The 22,159-nt window shown below is 36.0% G+C and overlaps 2 protein-coding genes across 11 annotated transcripts in view; both read right to left on the reverse strand.

The window, feature by feature from the left end:
* Nucleotides 1-239: 239 nt before the first annotated feature.
* Nucleotides 240-22,159, reverse strand: part of LOC140609311 (olfactory receptor 2T29-like) — a 36,978-nt gene continuing 15,058 nt past the window's right edge. For 6 of the 10 annotated variants that reach the window (XR_012011199.1, XR_012011202.1, XR_012011203.1 and 3 more), the window contains 2 exons: nucleotides 10,328-10,484; nucleotides 240-486 (listed from right to left, as the gene is read on the reverse strand). The gene's annotated coding sequence lies outside the window, so the exon portion shown is untranslated. Of the gene's footprint in view, nucleotides 487-7,444; nucleotides 7,816-10,327; nucleotides 10,485-16,648; nucleotides 16,667-22,159 lie in introns of those variants that run through there. The other 4 variants (XR_012011206.1, XR_012011205.1, XR_012011204.1 and 1 more) reach the window with 3 other exon arrangements.
* On the reverse strand, nucleotides 16,976-17,935 carry LOC140609581 (olfactory receptor 2T29-like). Its single transcript, XM_072784786.1, has one exon. It carries the CDS (start codon nucleotides 17,933-17,935, stop codon nucleotides 16,976-16,978), a length of 960 nt encoding a protein of 319 aa, XP_072640887.1.

Below are 22,159 nucleotides of genomic sequence, written 5' to 3' on the forward strand. Positions count from 1 at the left end.
TATATTTTTTCCTTTAACACACTCATTTATATTGGAAAACATAATGGTGACTGTTTGGTCATGTGTTTTTCAAAGGGCTTGGGCGAGTCCCTATAAGCATTCTCTGAAACACTGGAATTCTCTCATGGAGAAATCTACCAGTGAAGGGAAGGGGAAATTTCAAATATTCTTAAGCATTTAACTTAGGTTAATATACTTGCCAAGGAAAAAACAAGTTTCTGTTCTCCATGTTTGCAGACTGTGAGAAAGTGGTGGCTACAGCCTTTATTTCAGAGCCAGAGAATACACACTGCTGTTCCAGAAAGATGAAAGGCAGCAAGGATGGGCTCTAGCCTTTAGAGGGTTAAGCCGGCTGTTGAATCCTGAATCTTTCCTTCTTCCCAGACTTCCAGCTGACTGCATGTATATTTATTTCATGGTTAAATAAAACATTACAATTTATATTTCCAAGGTTTTTCAGCAAGTTGTTGCTTTATTTTTTTTCTGCTACAAAGAAAGAAGAAACTTTATTTTAAAAGCTCATCATAGGATTAAATATGGTAGTGAAAAATCAGAGCTATAGGTCCAACAATAGGAAAATGGATTTTGAATGATGATGGCCACACAATGCATTATGTAGCCATTTAAATGATTTCTATAAAGATCTTAAAATCCCATCAGAAAATAATTGTTTTTAAAAGATACTGTGAGGAGACAAATTATTTTGTGATTGCCAACAGTATTAAATATACATAGAAAAAATAGTAATGATGGCATACATGTTAGCTTTTACGGAAAGGGCAGGCATTCAGCATTTTATTTTATTTTATTTTATTTATTTTATTTTATTTTATTTTTAATAAATTTATTTTTATTGGTGTTCAATTTGCCAACATACAGAATAATACCCAGTGCTCATCCCATCAAGTGCCCCCCTCAGTGCCCGTCACCCATTCACCCCCACCCCCCGCCCTCCACCCCTTCCACCACCCCTAGTTCATTTCCCAGAGTTAGAAGTCTTCATGCTGTGTCTCCCTTTCTGATATTTCCCACACATTTCTTCTCCCTTCCCTTCTATTCCCTTTCACTATTATTTATATTCCCCAAATGAATGAGAACATACACTGTTTGTCCTTCTCCAATTGACTTACTTCACTCAGCATAATACCCTCCAGTTCCATCCACGTTGAAGCAAATGGTGGGTATTTGTCATTTCTAATGGCTGAGTAATATTCCATTGTATACATAAACCATATCTTCTTTATCCATTCATCTTTCGATGGACACCGAGGCAAATGACGTATCAGATAAAGGGCTAGTTTCCATGATCTATAAAGAACTTATTAAACTCAACACCAAAGAAACAAACAATCCAATCATGAAATGGGCAAAAGATATGAACAGAAATCTCACAGAGGATGACATAGACATGGCCAACATGCACATGAGAAAATGCTCTGCATCACTTGCCATCATGGAAATACAAATCAAAACTACAATGAGATATCACCTCACACCAGTGAGAATGGGGAAAATTAACAAGGAAGGAAACCACAAATGTTGGAGAGGATGTGGAGAAAAGGGAACCCTCTTACACTGTTGGGAATGTGAACTGGTGCAGCCACGCTGGAAAACCTTGTGGAGGTTCCTCAAAGAGTTAAAAATAGACCTGCCCTATGACCCAGCAATAGCACTGTTGGGGATTTACCCCAAAGATACAGATGCAATGAAACGCCGGGACACCTGCACCCCGATGTTTCTAGCAGCGATGTCCACAATAACCAAACTGTGGAAGTTGTTGCTTTAATAAAAATAATAAAACCAGGACACCTGAGTGGCCCAGTGGTTGAGCGTCTGCCTTTGGCCCAGGGGGTGATCCTGGAGTCCCAGGATCCAGTCCCGCATTGGGCTTCCTGCAGGGAGCCTGCTTCTCCCTCTACCTGTGTCTCTTCTCTCTGTGTGTCTCTCATGAATAAATAAATAAAATATTAAAAAAATAAAAGCAAATAATTAGAACTTAAAGTGTTGCTCTAATTTTATGTCTATTTTTTGTTTATTAAAATCAATAGAAAATATTGATATATACAGGGAACAGGAATTTGGACCAAAGTTTTGAGAAACATTCCTATACACCAAAATAACTAGTTTTGTTAAAAGGCAACTGTAAAACTAAGCATCATCCCAAGCTATCCATGACTTTAAAATCCAGTTAAGATGGAAGAGGCCTTGAATCTCTTAGTGTATCTGGACAGCACTGTAAACTCAAAGGTAGAAGCATCTTGAGAGCAGTTTAGTATTCTCATATGTCCAGAGTTTCTAGTGTGTAGTATCTCAAAATATACAGAGTATTTCAGAAGGTTGCTTGGGCCAGGAAACCTCAGAGTTCTGTTTTTGCACCTGATCCTACAGGCAGGCCAGTCTCTGGGAGAAGTCATCCTGCTCAGCCTATGAAAGGCTCCTTCCCATGGAGCAAGTCTACTTCTGCATCAGCTCTATGTTGAGATCTGATGACTTTGTCTTCTAGTCTCGATTCCTGAATCAAACAATGGCCCACTTTAGGGTTTTCATAAGACTTTCTCTATCCTTAGCTTTATATTTTATATTGGTGGAGACAGAACTTTAGGTGAAACCTATCTTCTCCTGGCCTAGCTTGTTACAGCACTCTGTCAGGACTGTTATACATGAACTGAGGGATTTGGCTTTCTTTTTTTGAATAAAGCTCTTGAAGATAATATATCATTATAAAGATATAAATTGGGAGGACAAGATAGGGAAAAATGAAGGACCTCATCTTACTTTATGTTAAAATAACAAATTCTTTAAATTATTATTTTTCCTTTATTTTTTTAAGTTTTTGTTTTAGATTGTTAAATTCCAGTTAACATACAGTGTAATATTAGTTTCAGGTGTAGAATATACTGATTCAACACTGCCATACAATACCCAGTGCTCATCATTCAAGTGTACTCCTAAATTCCAGTCATGTGTTTTACCAATCCTCCCACCCACTTCTTCTCTGGTAACCATCAGTTTGAACTCCATAGTTAAAAGCCTGTTTCTTGGGTTGCCTCCTTATCTCTTCTGTTTCCCCTATGTTTATTTTTGTGTATGGTATAAGAAGGTGATCTAGTTTCATTCTTTTGCATGTCACTGTCTAGTTTTCACAACACTGTGTATTGAAGAGACTGTATTTTCCCCATTGGGATAGTCTTTTCTGCTTTGCCACAGATTAATTGACCATATAGTTGTAGGTTCATTTCTGGATTTTCTACCCTGTTCTGATCTATGTGTCAATTTTTGTGCCAATACCATGCTGTTTGGATCACTATAGCTTCATAATATAACTTGAAGTCCAGAATCCGGATGATTCCAACTTTAGTTTTCTTTTTCAAGATTACTTTGTCTATTTGTGGTAGAATAGACAAAGTTGTTTATTCTAGCTCTGTAAAAAAATGCTGTTGGTATATTTATAGGGATTGCATTAAATGTATATTGCATTGGGTAGTTAACAATATTTATTCCTCTAATCCATGAGCATGGGATTTTTTTTCATTTCTTTGTGCCATCTTCAATATCTTTCACTCTTGAGGATGATATTAGATATTTGTTTTTCATACATGGTCTTTATTTTGTTGAGGTATGTTCCTTCAAAACCTACTTTGTTGAGGATTTATATCATGAAAGGATGTATTTAGTCAAATGCTTTTTCTATATCTATTGAAAGAATAATATGGTTCTTACCTTTTCTTTTTTTTTCTTTCTTTTCTTTTATTAATGTGGTGTATCATATTGATTGATTTGGTAATATTGAACCATCCTTTCAGCCCAGGAATAAATTCCACTTAATTATAGTGGATACTTCTTTTAATGTATTATTGGATTCAATTTACTAGTATTTTATTGAGAATTTTTTTAATTCATGTTCATCAGAGATATTGGCCTGTAGTTTTCATTTTTTTTACTGGAGTCTTTATCTGGTTTTGGGATCAGGGTCATGCTGTCCTCATAGAATGAGTCTGGAAGTTTTCTTGCCATTTCTTTCTTTCTTTTTTTTTTTTTTTTTTGGAATGGTTTGAGAAGAATAGATATTAACTCTTCTTTAAATGTTTGGTACAATTGCCCTGGGAAGTTGTCTGGCCCTGGATTTTTGTTCATTGGGAGATTTTTGATTATTGATTCAATTTCTTTGCTGGTTATTGGTCTGTTCAAGTTTTATATTTCTTTCTGTTTCAGTTTTGGTAGTTTGTATCTTTCTAGGAATTTGCCCATTTCTTCCAGGTGGTCCAGTTTGTTTGCACATAGTTTTTCATAATGCTCTCTTATAATCTATTGTATTTCTGTGGGTTTGGTTGTTATTTATCCTCTTGCACTTGTGATTTTATTTGGATATATCTCTTTTCTTCTTGATAAGTCTGGCTAAGAGATTTTCCATTTTATAAACTTTTCCTCCTTCACAGATCCCTGTTTTTTGCCATCTCCCTGGGGTTGTCTGCTTGCCTTCTCTCCAAGAGCAGCACAGCATCTTCAGGGCTCTATCCCAGACAACCCTGCTGACCTTTAAAACTCCATTTTTTAAGCTCTTCCAGTTGCAAGGACTCAGGAAAATCAGCCCCTCTTGTCTTCCCAGCCAATTACTTTGATGAAATATTCTCCTTGTGAGTTTCCCTGTGGACTCTGGACTCCATTCTCTCTCCCTTCTCTGTGACTGTAGTTCCCTCCACCTGCAGCAGCCATAGTCCACTTTTCTCCTAAATCACATCTCAACACTTCCTACCTTCTTTGATGTGACCTTTTCTCTCTCCTTGGTTGTGAAATTTGTTCTGTCAGTTTTCAGGTTGATTTCTGGGGAACTTATAACGTTTTGATAATTATCTAGTTGTATTTGTGGGCTGTACCTACGGTCCTGCTACTCAGCTGCCACCTTCTCTTCCTTCTATACCTCTATTATATGTCAATACCATGCTGTTTTGATTACTGTGGCTTTGTAACATTTTCAAATCAAGAGATATTATGTTTAGCTTTGTGTTTCCAAATGTTTGACTATTCAGGGACTTTTGTAGTTCCATTCACATTTTAGGATTGATTTTTCCATATCTGCAGAAATTCTCATGGGAAATTTAATAGGGATTGCTCTAATTGCAAAAATGGCTTTGGGTAGTACGAATATTTTAACAATGATAGCTTTTCTAATTCATGAAAATGTTGTCTTTGTACTCATTTGTGTCTTCAATTTATTTCATCAATGTCTTTGTTTCATGGTTATTTTATTCTTGGTTAAATTTATTCTAAGTATAATAACCTGCATGTACATCTATGGATACATGAGTGAAGAAAAGTTGGTATATACAAAAGAATAGTATTTAGTCATAAAAAAATAACATCCTGTTCTTTGGTATATGGAATAAAATCAAGAATATTATGCTGTTAAAAAGAAACCACAGGCCCAAACTTAGGCCAAGTTACCAAACTCTTGCACCCACAGGAAGTTGACCTCACCTGAAATAATATTTGTTTTATTTTTATGACTTCCTTGTCCTTCCTTTAAAAACCATTTTTGTTCACTTAGCCCTTTGGAACTCCACTTTGCTTGCTAGATAGGATGATGACTGATTCCTGAATCTTTAAATCATATAGGGTCTTCAGATTTATTTAGTTTTTTAGGTTTGCTCAATTTTATTTTTTAAAAGATTTTGTCATAGCAAAAGAATCTGGAGGGAACTTTCAATGCCATTCAGGTACACCAAGAAACCACAGATGTGGTTCCCTGTAAACTCTTTGAACTTAAAATCTTTCTCAATATTTATAAGGGCTGTAAGCTATTTTCAGTGCTAAGCTCCACTTTTTTTGCATTTGAGCTCCTGATCTAATTTGCTTTTCTTTACAGGGCAGAGAAGCTGAAGCTGTTGGATGGTTATGCCTAGACCTAATTGAGCTGGCACACTTACCCAGAACTAAATTGAGCTGGCAGATTTGCTCTGAGCCCAGCTGAGCTTGCAGAAGTGTTGGTTGCAGGCCAAGCCCCTAGCCTTTCAGATATTTATTTATTTATTTATTTATTTATTTATTTACATACAGAGAGAGGCAAAGACTTAGGCAGAGGGAGAAGCAGGGTCCCTGTGCAAAGTCTGATGTGGGACTCGATCCCAGGATCCTGGGATCATGACGTGAGCTGAAGGGAGACACACAACCACTGAGCCACCCAGGTTCCCCAGATGACAATTCTTCTGGTGAAAAACACCACACTTTAGTTATATCTTGGCTTGAATGCTGAGAACTATTAGTGGTAACTGTAGTTCTCCATTGTGTTTGGGATTAGTCCACAGTCCCCATTCCTTGTGGTTTGCTGGTCCAACTGCTTGCCTAACTCAAGGTTCAATAGGAATTATCGATGGTGTATAGAAGGCCTTCTTGTGGCCAGGACACATTAACATTTGTTGGTTACTGATGATACATTACGATGCACATATTTGTTAGTCTTGATTTGTGTAGGTGAAGATTATTGCTAATGGGGAAGTCACAGGTCAGAAAGCTACAAAAATTGGTTAGGCATAGGCCAAGTATTTAATGGCTGTTAGTGTGCTCACTACCTCAGGAATACTACTGTGATGAATAAGTTGGCCATGAAATGGGTTAGACTGACCCTAAGTTACTTGCCAATGTCAGAAATCTTTTGTGAAATAATGTACTATAAAACATTTTCAGGCTACCTGCATGGAGCCTGCTTCTCCCTCTGCCTGTGTCTCTGCCTCTCTCTGTGTGTGTCTCTCATGAATAAATAAATAAAATCATTAAAAAAAATTTCAAACTCCAATCCAGGGGTACATTCCTTTAGGTATTAGTTTAGCCTCAAGAAAACAAAAAATTTGGCTAAAGTAATTCTTTAAATTCTCAAGAACTGAGCATGCCAACTTCTGGCACACCTGATTATTTTATGTCTAAGAACTAGTCCCAGAAGTTGCAGATTATCTAGTAAAATTGCAAAAATCTTACTAAAAGCAAGTTATAATTATAATGGTGATTATAGGGAATGTTCTGAATAGCTAAGATCATTTAAGAGGTGCATTTGAAAGCAATAGTTCCTAAATTAAACAGAATGAGATGCCTGTTTCAATTGGCAAACAGATTACTCCAAAAGATTTCAAAATTCCAAAGCAATTTTGTCAAATTCATTGGAAAACGTTAATGAAAAATTAAAGATGCAAGAGGTACCTAAAACAAGTGATTATAAGACTGATGCTGTAACTAAACCAACATGGATTTCCTTAGTTTTTAAAGATCCAGGTCTCCAGGATCAGGCCCCGGGCTGCAGGCGGCACTAAACCGCTGCGCCACCGGGGCTGCCCATGGATTTCCTTCTTGATGAGTTAGAATCTACATCAGGTTGAGTTGTTGTACAAAGAAAATTTTATTTGCAGCAAATAAGGAGATGACAGAAAATAATTTCCAAAGCCATAACTCTCTGAGCAAGGGTGATTGGGTTCCTTTTATTTAGTGTTAAGATGAATAATTAGATAGGGAAGCCCTGTATTATACAGAAGTAGCCCTAAGGTCACCCACACTTCCTAAATAAACAGGACTATACACACATTGTACATTATGTATATTGGTGTTCTTTCTTGGGTGGACATTTTAGTATTATAATGAGGTAAAGGTAGTTGTAGGTCATTATAGAAGGCATTCACAGTCCATATGCACAGGCAGGAGTTAGGAGTTCAACTCAAACTGGTCTAGGTTGGTCTGGGCTGGCGGGGGAGCTTGTCAAGACAATGGTTATCATGCCAGGGGTAGCTCCACTTTCCATTTCTTGTGTTAAGAGATATCCTAGAAAGAACAGAGCTTAAGAAAAAAATGTGGGGTAAATATTGGTGAGTACAAACAAGTGAGCAGTAAAGGTCAAGTCTAGCTGGAGACAGTTTAACTCCTACTGCTCCCCTCTATCCTCCTCTGAGTACTCAGTCTAGATTGAATTGTTTTTCCATGGATCTCTGGGTGGCTCAGCGGTTTGGCACCTACCTTCAGCCCGGGGCATAATCTTGGAGTCCTAGGATCCAGTCCCACATCAGACTCCCTGCATGGAGCCTGCTTCTCCCTCTGCCTATGTCTCTGCCTCTCTCTTTCTCTCATGAATAAATTTAAAAAATCTTAAATAAAAAGAATTGTTTTTCCATGCTGAAAGGACAACATAACTATAAACAGGAGCCCACCATGTTATGGGCCTTATAGACACATTTCTGTATCTATCTTCAGAAGAAGGTCCTTTGATGGGCCCCTCTGAGATCTGATAAAGCAAGGATATTCTGATAAAGTCCTACATTATTCTTTTAAACAGCTCAGGGTAAACACTGTGGATAGTAGAACCTGACAAAGGTATCTCAGAAAAACTGGTGGAAGCCAGGAAAAGGTGAACATTCCTTTTCAACTTTTACATATTTTAAAATCCTTTTAAATCTCCATCTATATTTCTAGACAGGAAAATAAAAATTTATGTTCTCTTTTAAAGTCCAGACCTATTGCTATTTGAAACTTTCTCTCTCAGCAATAACTATTGTCTCCTACATTATCTTATTTTGTGTAGCTGGGCTTAGCTTTCTTCCTGTCTGAGGCATGAAGATTGGTTTTTGTTTGGAGATTTTATATATATATATATATACAGATTATATATATATATGGCTATAATGGCTATTATTGAAAGTGGCTCTGGACCTCGCGCCCTTTCAGGGGACATCTCTTACACCCAAAGGATTTTTTAAATACTTCCAAAATATTTAGAATTAAAACTACATAGTCAGAAGGAAATAAGCAAATAGAAGATAATGTAGTTGGGTAAATAAATTTTGAAACCATTTAAGTTAAAACACAATTTGAAGAACTGAAAGGAAATGTCCTTATCTTACAAATCTTTACAAAAATAGGAATGCAGCTCTCAAGACAATTCAAAATGTACCTGTTTCTTTACCAATCCACAAACCTTCCCTGTCTGTCTCAAATGGCTTGTAAATTATTGACCTTAGGAAAACAAGATTTTTCTTGGAGAAATTTGTATTCTTTCTCTGTCCCTTAAAGTTACATATATTATCATGTTGTTGATACGTACACACAGACCACAATCACCTAATACTGATGGTGGGGAAAAAAAGCAAAAATATTTTAAAATATTTTAAAATTATATATATATATATATATATATATATATATATATATATATATTATATATATATTTATATTTATCTCCAGATGGCATTGCTGAAATTAATTTGTATAAGAGCTCTATGTAATTGGTTTAAAGGCAAGTGCTTATAAGAATTGTCCATTCTACACCCTGTCTTAAGCCTGAATTGATATGTGGTGGGGGCAACGGGACATTTAAGATATTTTTGTGATTCTTTTTTTAACACCTCTCTTTTTGTATATATAATGATGAAACATGTTGTAACGGTTGAACAGGGAAGGAGAAAGAAAATTTATTATCTGAGTGGACCCTTCATTGTGGAAAAGTAGATCAAGAGTTTATCTATATTATTGAACCTGCTTTAGGCTCCCCCGCCCTTTTTTTTTTTTCCACATTGTGCGTTTTGTCCTGAATTGTAAGTTAAACACAATGCTAGTACCTGTTTACACTGTGAAGTGGATATTGTTACAGAGAGCACACTGGAGGCTTTCTCACTGTTAGGCAAATAATGCTCATGTGAACATATGATCTGAGAAGAAGAAAGCCCTGTAGTTTTAACTGTTGATGCTATCTGTCTTGTTGGAGAATAAATTTTAGAATTTTTCTTCCCCCTCCAATAAAAAAAAAATGAATTGGCCTACTGAACTGGCCTCTTTCTATCCAGAAAGATAGGAACTAAATCTTTTTTTCAGGTTTATATTATCTAGGAAAATATTTAAGAGTTAGGCAAAATGAAGTAAAAGTAAGGGTACTTGTTTGATCCAGTCCCCTTAATTTAACAGAATAGCTATTCAAACCAAACTAAACATCTTTCAATTCAACCGGAGATGTAAGGAAAGAATGGTTGGAACTCCACAAATAGAAAAATGACTATTTCATAAGGTAGGAGTGAGAAGAAAAATGCAAGGAATATATCAGAAGAAAAATGGCAGGTGGAGGAAGACTTTGTAATGTGGCTATGGGAAAGTGATACAGTTCTAGAGCTCAAAATTAGGACCTGGAGAAACTTCCCTGCCTGAAAGGTCCTCAGTGGTAAAGCAGGGCAGAATCATGAGTAGGATAGTGGGGTCTCAATATTCCCAGAGGTACAGAAAGAACAAGGGTGTCTAACCTGGCAGAGTTCCCAAGCACTGGAGTGAGGAAACGGGTTTAGGTCAGCAAGCCCAGGAAAAGTCTCACCTTGTTTTGCTGTAAACCTCAAACCAAGGCCTGATCAGTTGACCATTCTCTGTGTAGGTCCCTGCAAAGGGCTGGAACTCAGCAACCCTCCATCTTCCTTTGGTACAGGTGAAGTGGGTGTACACTTGACCAGATGAATGATCTCCATGCCAGGGCCCTGCAAGGAACATAAATGGGACAATCCTCTGTTTCTGTTGGGAAGGGTGAGATGGGTGTGCCCATGAGTGGGTGAAAGCTACCCCTGCTGGAACCCTACAAGTTGCACAAATCAGTGTCCCTCTTCCTGCCCTGAGGCAGCATGTGAGTGTGCAGGTTCCACAGGAGTCTGCAGAACTTAGCAAACACCACAACTTCTCAGCCCCAGGGCTGGAGATCTGGGTGTGGACATTTTTGTTTTCACCCTCTAAAGAGGGGCAGAAAGCCTCTAGAGAACAAAAACCTCACAGAGCAAACAGATTACACTGAGCCTGGCCCCCTGGCAAGGGGCAGTGCAACTCCACCCAGGCACAGACACCTGAGAATCAGAGCAGCAGGCCTCTCCCCAAGACCAGCTGGAAGAACAGGGGGACAGCAAGCTGATTGACCAAACCGCTCTGGAAAGCTCCAGGGTTGGGGAAAATAGAATATAGAACTTGAGGTTTAATTTTCTTATGATTCATCTTTCAGTTCAAAATTTTCCACTTTTTTCTTTTTTTCTCATTTCAAATAGTTTCTTACTTTATTAACTCTATGGTTTAATGTCTTTTTTCTTTAAAGTTCATATTTTGCAATTACATACTATAGATATAGTCTTCAGTTTTGGCTTCTTTTAAATGAATCAATTTTGGAATTTAGAGTCTTTTAAAAAACAGACCAAAATACAATCAGGACCACGTGGATCACCTTTTTTACGCTGTGTGAGATTATATTCTCTCTCCTTTCTTCATCCTCCCATTTTTTTTCTCTCTCTCTTGCTTTTCTTTATCTTCATCTTTTACCTTTTATTTTCTGGTTCTTCATTTCTTTGGAATTTTCCTGTGTGTACTTTTTTTGGGTCATGGTTTATATTTTTGACTCTGCTCACTCTAACAGCCATTTTACATGGGAAAAAATGACTAGTAGGAGGAATTCACAACAAAAGAAGGAATGAGAGGTAATACTTTCTGCCACAGATATAATGGATATGGATTTAAGTAAGATGTCAGAGATGTAGATGTAGTTCAGGATAGCAATTATAAAGTTACTAATTGGATTTTTAAAAAAACATAGAGCATCACTAGAGAATCCCAGTGCAGAAATGAGGTCAAATCAGGCTGAGATTAAAAGCACTCCAACAGAAGTCAAATCTAAATTGGATGCTCTAACTCCTAGGGTAAATGAGGCGGAAGAGAGAGTAAGTAACATAGAAGGCAAGTTGATGGAAAGAAAGTGGAGGAAAAGAGAGAAAAACAACTAAGAGCCCATAAGGAGAGGCTCTGAGAGATAAGCAATAGTTTGAAAAAAAAAATCCATATTAGGGATCCCTGGGTGGCGCAGCGGTTTGGCGCCTGCCTTTGGCCCAGGGCGCGATCCTGGAGACCCGGTATCGAATCCCACGTCGGGCTCTCGGTGCATGGAGCCTGCTTCTCCCTCTGCCTGTGTCTCTGCCTCTCTCTCTCTCTCTCTGTGACTATCATAAATAAATAAAAATTTAAAAAAATCCATATTATTGAAATTCCTGAGGGTGCATGGGGGGTGCAGAAGGTATATTTGAGCAAATCATAGCTGAGAACTTCCATAATTTGAGGAAGGAAACAGGTATGCATACCCAAGAGGTAGAGAGGACCCCTCTCAAAATAAATAAAAATAGATCAACATCCTGATGTATAATAGCAAAATTTACAAATTTCAGAGATAAAGAGAAAATCCTGAAGGTAACTTGAGACAAGAGATTCCTAACATACAGAGGGTGAAATACCATATTAACAGCAGACTTATTCACAGATACCAGGCAGGACATAAAGGATTGGCATGATATATTTAGGGCATTCAATGAGAAAAATATGAAGCCACAAATACTTTATCCAACAAGGCTGTCATTAAGAATAGAAGGAGAGATAAAGAGCTTCTAGGAGAGACAGAAACTGAAACAGTATGTGAGCACAAATCCAGTCCTGCAAGAAATATTAAGGAGGGGAGCCCTGTAAGTGAAGAGGGAGCCCAAAGGAATAGAGAGAATCTGCAGTAACAGGGACCATATGGGTAATACAAGGTCACGAAATTCATATCTTTCAATAGTTATTCTGAATATAAATGGGCTAAATGCTCCAAAGACACAGGGTATCAAACCAGATATAAAAGCAAAACCCATCCATATGCTGTGTATAAAAGACTCATTTTTGACAGAAAGATACTTTCAGACTGAAAATGAGAGCATGTAGAATAATTTACCATGTAAATGGACCCCCGAAGAAAGCTAGGGTAGCAATCCTCATATCAGACAAATTAGATTCTAAACCAAAGACTCTAATAAGAGATGAAGAGGGGCACTATATCATGCAGAAAGGATCAGTCCAACAGAAATACCTAGCCATTATACATATTATGCTTCCAATCTGGAAGCAGCTAATTATATCAACCAATTAATAACCAAAGTAAAGAAATACATTGATACTAATAAAATAATAGTAGGATACTTCAATACCCCATTCACAGCAATGGACAGATCATCCAAACAGATCAACAAAGAAAAAGGGCTTTGAATGACACACTGGACTAGAGGGACTTCACAGATATATATAGACCATTCCATCCTAATGCAACAGAATACACATTCTTCTCAAGTGAACATTGAGTTTTCTTCAGAATAGACCACATACTGGGTCTCAAATCAGATTTCAACTGATACCAAAAAATTGGGATTATTCCCTGCATATTTTCAGACCACAATTGCTTTGAAACTTGAATTCAATAATAAGAGAAAATTTGGAAATAACTCAAACACTTGGAGGTTAAAGGGCATCCTACTAAAAGATGAATGGTTCAATCAGCAAATTAGAGAAGAATTTAAAAGATTCATGCAAACTAATGAAAATGAAAGTACAACTGTTCAAAACCTTTGGGATACAGCAAAAGGTGGTCCTATGAGGGAAGTACATTTCATACAAGCCTCTCTCAAAATATCAGAGAAATCTCAGATATACAAGCTAACCTTACACCTAAAGGAGATGGAGAAAGAAAAGCAAATGAAGCCTAAGCCAAGCAGGAGAAGATACATAATAAGGATTGGAGCAGAACTCAATGATATAGACACCAGAAGGACAGTGGAACAGATCAATGAACCTAGGAGCTTGTTCTTTGAAAGAATAACATAGATAAGTCCTTAGCCAGCCTTATTAAGAAGAAAAGAAAAGAAAAGAAAAGAAAAGAAGAAAAGAAAAGAAAAGAAAAGAAAAGAAAAGAAAAGAAAAGAAAAGAAAAGAAAAGAAGAAAAGAGAACCAAGCTAATAAAATCATGAATGAATGAAGACAAATCATAACCAACACCAAGGAAATACGAACAATTTTAAGAATGTATTATGAGCAACTATGTGCCAACAAATTAGGCAATCTGGAAGAAATGGATGTATTCTGGAGAATGTTCCATGTGCACTCGAGAAGAATGTGTATTGCTTTAAGATGGATTGTTTTGTATATATAAGTCAAGTCCATCTGGTCCAGTGTGTCATTCAAAGGCCTCTTTCCTTGTTGATTTTCTGCTTAAATGATCTTTTTATTGTTGTGAGTTGGGTGTTATAGTCCCCTACTATTATTATATTATTATCAATGTGTTTTATTTGGTTATTATTTGGTTTGTATAATTGGCTGTTCTCATATTGGAAGCATAAATATTTATAATGTTAGATCTTGTTGGATAGATCCTTTAAGTATGATATAGTGTCCATCTTCATTCCTTACTACAGTCTTTGATTTAAAATTTAATTTGTCTGATATGAGAATTGTTACCTCAGCTTTCTTATAATGTCCAATAGCATGATAAATGGTCCTTCACCTCCTCATTTTCATTTTGGAGGTGTCTTAAATGAGTCTCTTGTAGACAGCATATGGATAGGTCTTTCTTTTTTATCCAATCTGACATCCCTGTCTTTTGACTGGAGCATTTAGCCTTTTACACTCAGAGTCACTACTAAAAGATATGAATTTAGTGCCATTGCATTGCTGGTAGCATCACTTTTCTTTATAGTGTGTCTGTTTCTTCCTGGCTTGTTATTTTTGGACTCTTTGCTTAGAACATCCTCTTTAATATTTCTTGGAGGGCTAGCTTGGTGATCACATATTCTTTCAGTTTCTGTCTGTTCTGGAAGCTCTTTAGCTCTCCTTCTATTCTGAATGACCATCTTGAAGATAAAGTATTCTTGGCTGCATGTTCTTCATTTACCACCCTGATTATATCATACCAATCCATTCTGGCCTTCAGGTCTCTGTGGATAGTTGTGATGCCAAACTAATGTTTCTACCCTTGTACATTAAGGACCTCTTACCTCAAACCACTTTCAGGATTTTCTCTTTATCTTTGACATTTCTTAGCTTCACTATTATATTTCAGTGCATTGATTATTTTTCTTGATTTTGAGGGGAGTTCTCTGTGCTTCCTGGACTTGAATGCCTGTTTCCTTCCCAGATTAGGGAAGTTCTCAACTACGATTTGCTCAAATATACCTTCTATCCCTCTATCTCTTTCTTCTTCCTCTAGGATTCCAATAATTCTAATATTGTTTTGCTTTATGGCATCCCTGATCTCTTGACCCCTCATGGTCCATCGGTTGTTTTCCTCTCTTTTCATCAGCTTCTTTCCTATCCATAATTTTGTCTTCTATGTCACTGACTCTCTCTTCTGCCTCATTTACTCAATCTGTTAGAATATCCATTTTAGATTGCACCTCATTTAAAGTATTTTTAATTTTGACTTGATTAGATTTTATTTGTTTTTTTAAAAGATTTTATTTATTCATGACAGACGCAGAGAGAGAGAGAGACAGGCAGAGGGAGAAGCAGGCTCCATGCAGGGAACCCGATGTAGGACTCGATCCTGGGTCTCCAGGATCACAACCTGAGCTAAAGGCAGGCATCAAACTGCTGAGCCACCCAGAGATCCCAAGATTTTATTTATGTACTAAGGTATTCCCTAGTGTCTTTTTTTTCCTTTTTTTAAAATCAGGGTTTGTAATCATTATTCTGAATTCAATTTCTGTCATTTTACTTATATCTATATTGATTAGATACATAATATACCATATTACCTCTTGTTCTTTCTTTTGCTCTGAATGTCTTATTCTAGTCTTTTTCTCCAAAGAATAGATGAATGAGAGAACAAAATAAAAAAATATCATCCATGACCTCAGCAAAATACACACTAGACAAATCCAAAGGGATCAGAAACCAAAAAAGAAAAATTTTAAAAAGGGAAAAAAGATATAATTTATTCTTACACATGGATAAAACAGGGGAGTCATTTGGTGCTAGATGTATTTTGGTTTGTTTGGTAGAAGACATTAAATCCCAAAATTGTAAAGAAAGGAAATGAAATGAAATATAGATAGATAGATAGATAGATATAAATATATAGATATATATAGATAGATATAGATATATATCTATATATAGATGGATACAGATATATCTCAATGAAAAGAAGCCAAAAATGAAGAATGCCTATAAATATAAACGTAAGAATGAAAATTTAAAAAGATTTAAAAACAAAGAATTGATAAAATGAGAAACTAGTTGAAAAGCAAAAAAGAAAAAGAAAAATTTTAAATGACAAACTAAAACCTCATAAAAAACCCCTCAAATTCTATACACTATTTTCCCATAGTGCATAAGCTTTTTAGTGATCCATAAACTTGGTTCAACAGATGTTGCTGTCTGTCTGTGGGAGGAGCTGGTTCCACTGATTGTAAGCTGTCTTTACCTAGGCATACTGTCAGGGGGCCAAGCTCAGTGTAAGCTGCTTCAGGTTACTCTATGTAGCTTTTGTTCTCTGAAGGCTTTTTGCATCACTTTAGAGTATGAAAAAAAAAAAAAACTAAGACTAAAAATCCTAAAAAAAGCATGTGTGACAGAAAGACTATCTTATCTATTTACTTGGACTTAATTTAATTTGTGGAAATGAAGCATGAATAAGAGTGGTACAAAGAACATCCTATACCCTTTACCTAGACTCTTTGTTGTTAACACTGTACCTACTCTGCTTTATCACTTTTCTGTCAATCTGAATTTCTCTCTCTCTCCCTTCTGCCTTCCCTCCCTTTCTCTCTCCGTCTCTATCTCCTTTTCTCTCTTTTATTTGAGAAAATTTCTTACCTCCAAATGATCTTTATCCTGTAAATAATTCATTATATATTTAATGTAAGTATTCTTCTATATAATAAGAGTACAGTTATAAACTTTAATTTTACCTCAAAATATTAGCATAGTACAATACATTTTGAATGGAGATTTAGAATCAAAGATAATTGTAGTACATTAGAGAAATTCGTTAAGTAGTTGTGAATATGATATAAGATACCATGGTATGAGGTCCCAAGAAATTTATTTATGTACTAAGGTATTCCCTAAAGAATCATTGGCATAAGATTCCTAAGTTCCAATGTGTAGAGAGAAGAAAAAACAGAATAAAATATTAATTTTCTATTTTATAATTTCTTGAAAGACAGGTCCTACATTCACCATTTTCTTTAAAGCTTCTGTGACATCTTTATTCCTCAGACTATAGATTAAAGGGTTTAGCAATGGAGTAAGTATGGTATAAAAGACAGACACCATTATGTCTTTTTCAGGGGTGTGGTAAAAACTGGGAAGCATATAGTTGTAGACTCCAGCCCCATAAAAGAGAATGACCACCGTCATATGGGAGGAACACGTGGCAAAGGATTTCTGGCTTTTTGCTGAGTTTATCCTGTGAATGGTGAAAAGGATGAAAGAATAAGAGCTTGAAATGACTGCTACAGGGATAAGAAGCATGAGGACACAGCACAGGTACATGACTGTCTCATAGAGGGAAGTATCTGAGCAAGAAAGCTTCACTATGGCAGGGACTTCACAGAAGAAATGATGGATCTCTCGAGTTCTGCAGAAGGGGAAGGTCATGGTGATGGACGTGAGCATGAATCCATCCACAGATCCCAGAAACCAGCAGCCAGATGCCAGTAGAAGACACAATCTATGGTTCATGAGGACAGGGTAATGAAGAGGATGGCAGATGGCTACATAGCGATCATAAGCCATGGTGGCTAGAAGAAAACATTCTGAACCTCCTAGTGTTACATAGAGAAACATTTGCATCCCACATTCTAGGGTTGAGATCTTATTCATACTCAAAACCTGGTTCATAAGCATTTTGGGTACAGTGATGGAAATGTACATTACATCCATGAGAGACAACTGGCTGATGAAAAAATACATGGGAGTGTGGAGGTGAGCATCAGAGTATATCAGAAATATCAGGAGAGAGTTTCCAGACAATACCAACAAGAAAACAATAAAAATGATCACACAGAGAAAAGTTGGGTGTTTTGACTGACTGAAAATTCCCACCAGGATGAAATCAGATTGTCCACTGTCACTGATCATCCAAGTTTTGTTGTCCATGAGGGTTCATCTAAGCCCAGTTCATCTAGACCTCAAGTTCACCAGTGAAAGCTTTGCAGGCAATGGATCACTCATGGAATACAAATACCTGAAATGATTTAAGAAATACTGAGAATTTTGTGTTTGTGCACACCTACTTGTGTAAAAAAGAGAAAGTCCTATGGGCCTATAGATTGAGGATTATTAATCAGAACTTATTGTGAATCTATCATAAAACTAAAAAATTACAACTGTGGGTCAGAATAATTGGTTATTAATATTGAAGTTGACACAATTCAGGTCATGACATTTCCTCATAACAGACAGTGTCATACATAAACATATATTGGGAATTTACAAAAGGTAAACTTTGTTGGGCTAGCGGGATCAAGGGGGATCAGGAGGCACCAACAAAATGGCAGTGGATCCTCTATCTTGTTATCCCTGCCTCAGAACTTTCCCACCACCAGCAGACTTCCCAAGGACATATTATCAGGGGAAGACAGGACCTATGCAGGAAATCTGAACCGTATCAGACCCCATATAGGGCATAAGCAGTTATCGCCCCATACCAATTCCGCCAGTAACATGCCTTAATACCTATCACCCCATACAGACACACAACCCTTACCCCTCCCCCTTAAAAAAGCCCACTTGTACTCCCCTGCACGTGACTTCCTGGCCCTGAGACTTTCCCAGCTTCACTCCTTTGCAGGGCCTCGGAACCTTGCCCAAGAGCGCGTCCCATTAAAAGCCTGTTTCTTCCAACTTTTGCCTGGCCTCTCTTTTCATTTCACTACCAATCGGATTAAACCTGACAAACTTAAGCCAACAAGTCAAATCATTGAATTATTGAAAAATAGATAAACAATATAATTCTACAGTTTTCATTATACAAGTCTAAATTGATTTAACATCAATGCTTTGTTTACCAACAAGAATATTTTTAAAATTCTTAGAGGTTTATTCCAGGTAAGAAAGATTTTGAAACTAAATTATACATAATATCAAATATTAGAGATTCTTTTACCCAGAGAAGCAAGCTTTCCTGTGAAGTTTTTGTGGTTTTGTAGAGTGAGGAATGCACCCAACCAAGAAAAAGTCAGGTTTCTCACACATGAATGAACTTTTGGAGACCTATGGGACTTTAGGTGAGATGTTTAGAATCTCAGCCCAAATGCAACCATAGACCCAACCCCCCTGCTCTTTACTCACTGTTTCTCTGTCCACTCTATGTAAAACCAAGATAAACAATTTTTTAGCTCAGCTGTAGTAAGGATTGAGGGAAAATAACAAAAGTGATTAGAACATGACTAGTTACTGATAAACATGTATACTTTAGTCTAAAGTGTTCATACCAATGTTTAGTTATTGGGTAGGATCTATGTAAAAATAGCTGTGACCATTATTGTCTTATGGTGCAAGATGCATTACTTCATATGGTTTAGCATCTATTCATATATTTATATATTCATATATTTAAAATTTAGACTTCACAATTTCTGTAGTCCCAAACAACTTGAATAAGTGTGTATGTTTATTTTTATTTATGCTTATTCCATACAAATATATATATAATTAAATAAATACATAAGTGAATAGGTGATATACATATATGTATATATAAATAAATATATCAGTTGTAATATATATGTATCTGTTGTAATATATGTAAGCATATATATTACATATATAGCAATTAATTTCTCATGGAAACTGATATGCTGAGAAGACTATAGACTATGCTCATACTTATAGACTATGTCAGTAGGTGTGTTTTAGTTTATTTTACTGTTTTTAAATGGTTCACTAAGATCAGCTTCCATCTGCTAATGAAAGTAGTATTTGATAAAAAGATAATTTTATGTTGCAGTGAGATCCACATTTGTTGGATATTTGTATTAAGTACTGAATATTTATATTAAGATGTCTAAATCGTTTGCAGTGTTACCTACTCCTTCAGCATTCTAGAGTATAGGATTATTGGCAAGGGCTTTTAAATTTTAGCATTAAAAAAATAAGGGATGCCTGGGTAGTTCAGTCAGTTGAGCGTTTGACTCTTGATTTCAACTCAGGTCATGATTTCAGGATCATGAGATTGAACCCCACATGGGGCTCTGCACTTAGCATGAAATCTGCTTGAGATTCTTTCTGTCCCTCTCCCTACTCACACTCCTTCTTTCTTAAAATAAATAAATGAAATCTTTAAAAAATAAAACAGGACCATCTTTGTGACTCAGTTTGTTAAGCATATATCTTTGGCTCAGTTCATGATCTCAGGGTCATGGGATTGAACCTCACCCCGGGCTCCCTGCTCAGTGGGGAATCTGCTTCTCCCTCTCCCTCTCCCCATGGCTTGTGCTTTCTCTTTTTGCTCACTGTTTCTCTCTCAAATAAATACATAAAATATTTTTTAAAATAAAATAAAAATATTTAATGTCAGAAAATTAAAAAGTTACAAAGATCATAATGTCTGTAAGAGAAAATATAGAAGAAATTTTTATTGTTTGTCTTAATAAAGGCCATATGTATTCTGTGTGTATTGCTTTTTGTAGTACTTTGTAGCTGTTTTAAAATTATACTTTAAAAAAATAAATAAAATAAATACAATTATACTTTAAATGAGATTTATATATATTTTTCTTAATAGAATGACTACCTCCTCCTTACAAGTAGCCAAGTTTAATTCTTCTTTATATTTTTCAACATGTAACTTAGGCATAACCACTGAAAAGCAAGATAGAGAATAAAAAATGGATTGGAGTTACAAACATCCCAGTGTTGCCTCATTTTCTTCTCAGCATATCAGTTTAAATGAGAAATTAATTGCTATGAATTAAAGTGATTATATTTGGGAAAACAAAACAAAGTCTTATCTGGTAAATAATAGAGACATGTAAATTCAAAGTTTTTCTTCTGTTATTTAGATTTTAAGAGATTAATTTCAATTAGTGAATCACACTAAAGATTCACAGTTTGCTGAATGAATAAATGAAAAGCAGGAGGGTGTCTGGGTTTGCTGGTAAAGTCATTGATGTACTTTAATAAGTGGCGGTGATTGTGATCAAGCCACACTGAACAGTCTACTCAGAGCATCTGACAGAGGAAGTGCAGTCTGTACCATCAAGGGAGCTTTCCTGATTATTGGTTCTTACTCCTTTGTATCCAATTTGTTGAGTTTCATGAAAACAGTTTACTATTTAAGTTGGGGGATGACTAATTTATAATTTGAAGATTTATAATTTGAAGATTTATAATTTGAAGATATATAAATTGTTAAGGGAGTATCGTGTCTAAGAGTTACAAGCTGTAGATCCCACTACTGGTCTGAGACAAAGTCATCTTCAGCTTAGTTGTGTGATATTAGCTATATTCCCTAGGAGCCTGATTTAAAAAAAAACTGTAAAAAGATGAAATAAGATAAACAAACAAATAAATAAACAAATAAATAAATAAATAAATAGATAAATAGATAAATAAAGTCATGCAATTATGCTGAGTGAAATAAGTCAATTGGAGAAGGACAAACATTATATGTTCTCATTCATTTGGGGAATATAAATAATAGTGAAAGGGAATAGAAGGGAAAGGAGAAGAAATGTGTGGGAAATATCAGAAAGGGAGACAGAACATAAAGCCTTCTAACTCTGGGAAATGAACTAGGGGTGGTGGAAGGGGAGGAGGGCGGGGGGTGGGCGTGAATGGGTGACGGGCACTGAGGAGGGCACTTGACGGGATGAGCACTGGGTGTTATTCTGTATGTTGGCAAATTGAACACCAATAAAAAACAAATTTATTATTAAAAAAATAAAAAAATAAATAAAAATAAAAAAATAAAAATAAAAATAAAAAAAACAATTTATAATTTGAGTTTTAGACAACCTGTTATAAGTTTAAGCAGAAAAACATAAATATAGTCAAGGTATTTGTTTTAGTGTTCTAACTACCAGAATTAATTCTCTTCAAATTGAAACCAGTTATTCTTCTGCAAAATTTAACTTTCTGGGAAAAAAATAATCCAACAATATAGGAAAAATGTATTCTGTTTTCTTCTATCAATAATTGGAAATCTCAAACCCACTTTCTAGTGTAATAGAATGCAATTGAGTACACAAGTGTTTTAAATTTCAGAAGGAAATCTGCATCTATGTTCTCATTAAGAATAATAGAGAAAACAGAGAAAATATTGTCAAGAACTAATAGAAAGACTAGAACAGAACAAGTCAAGGACCATAGCCACTGTTT

The sequence above is a fragment of the Canis lupus genome, chromosome 18 (genome assembly GCF_048164855.1).
Source record: "Canis lupus baileyi chromosome 18, mCanLup2.hap1, whole genome shotgun sequence".
NCBI classification, from domain to species: Eukaryota; Metazoa; Chordata; class Mammalia; order Carnivora; family Canidae; genus Canis; species Canis lupus.

What these genes read in the sequence shown, in the direction of transcription:
- LOC140609581 (XM_072784786.1), bottom strand. Translation starts at nt 17,935, where the DNA reads ATGGACAACAAAACTTGGATGATCAGTGACAGTGGACAATCTGATTTC.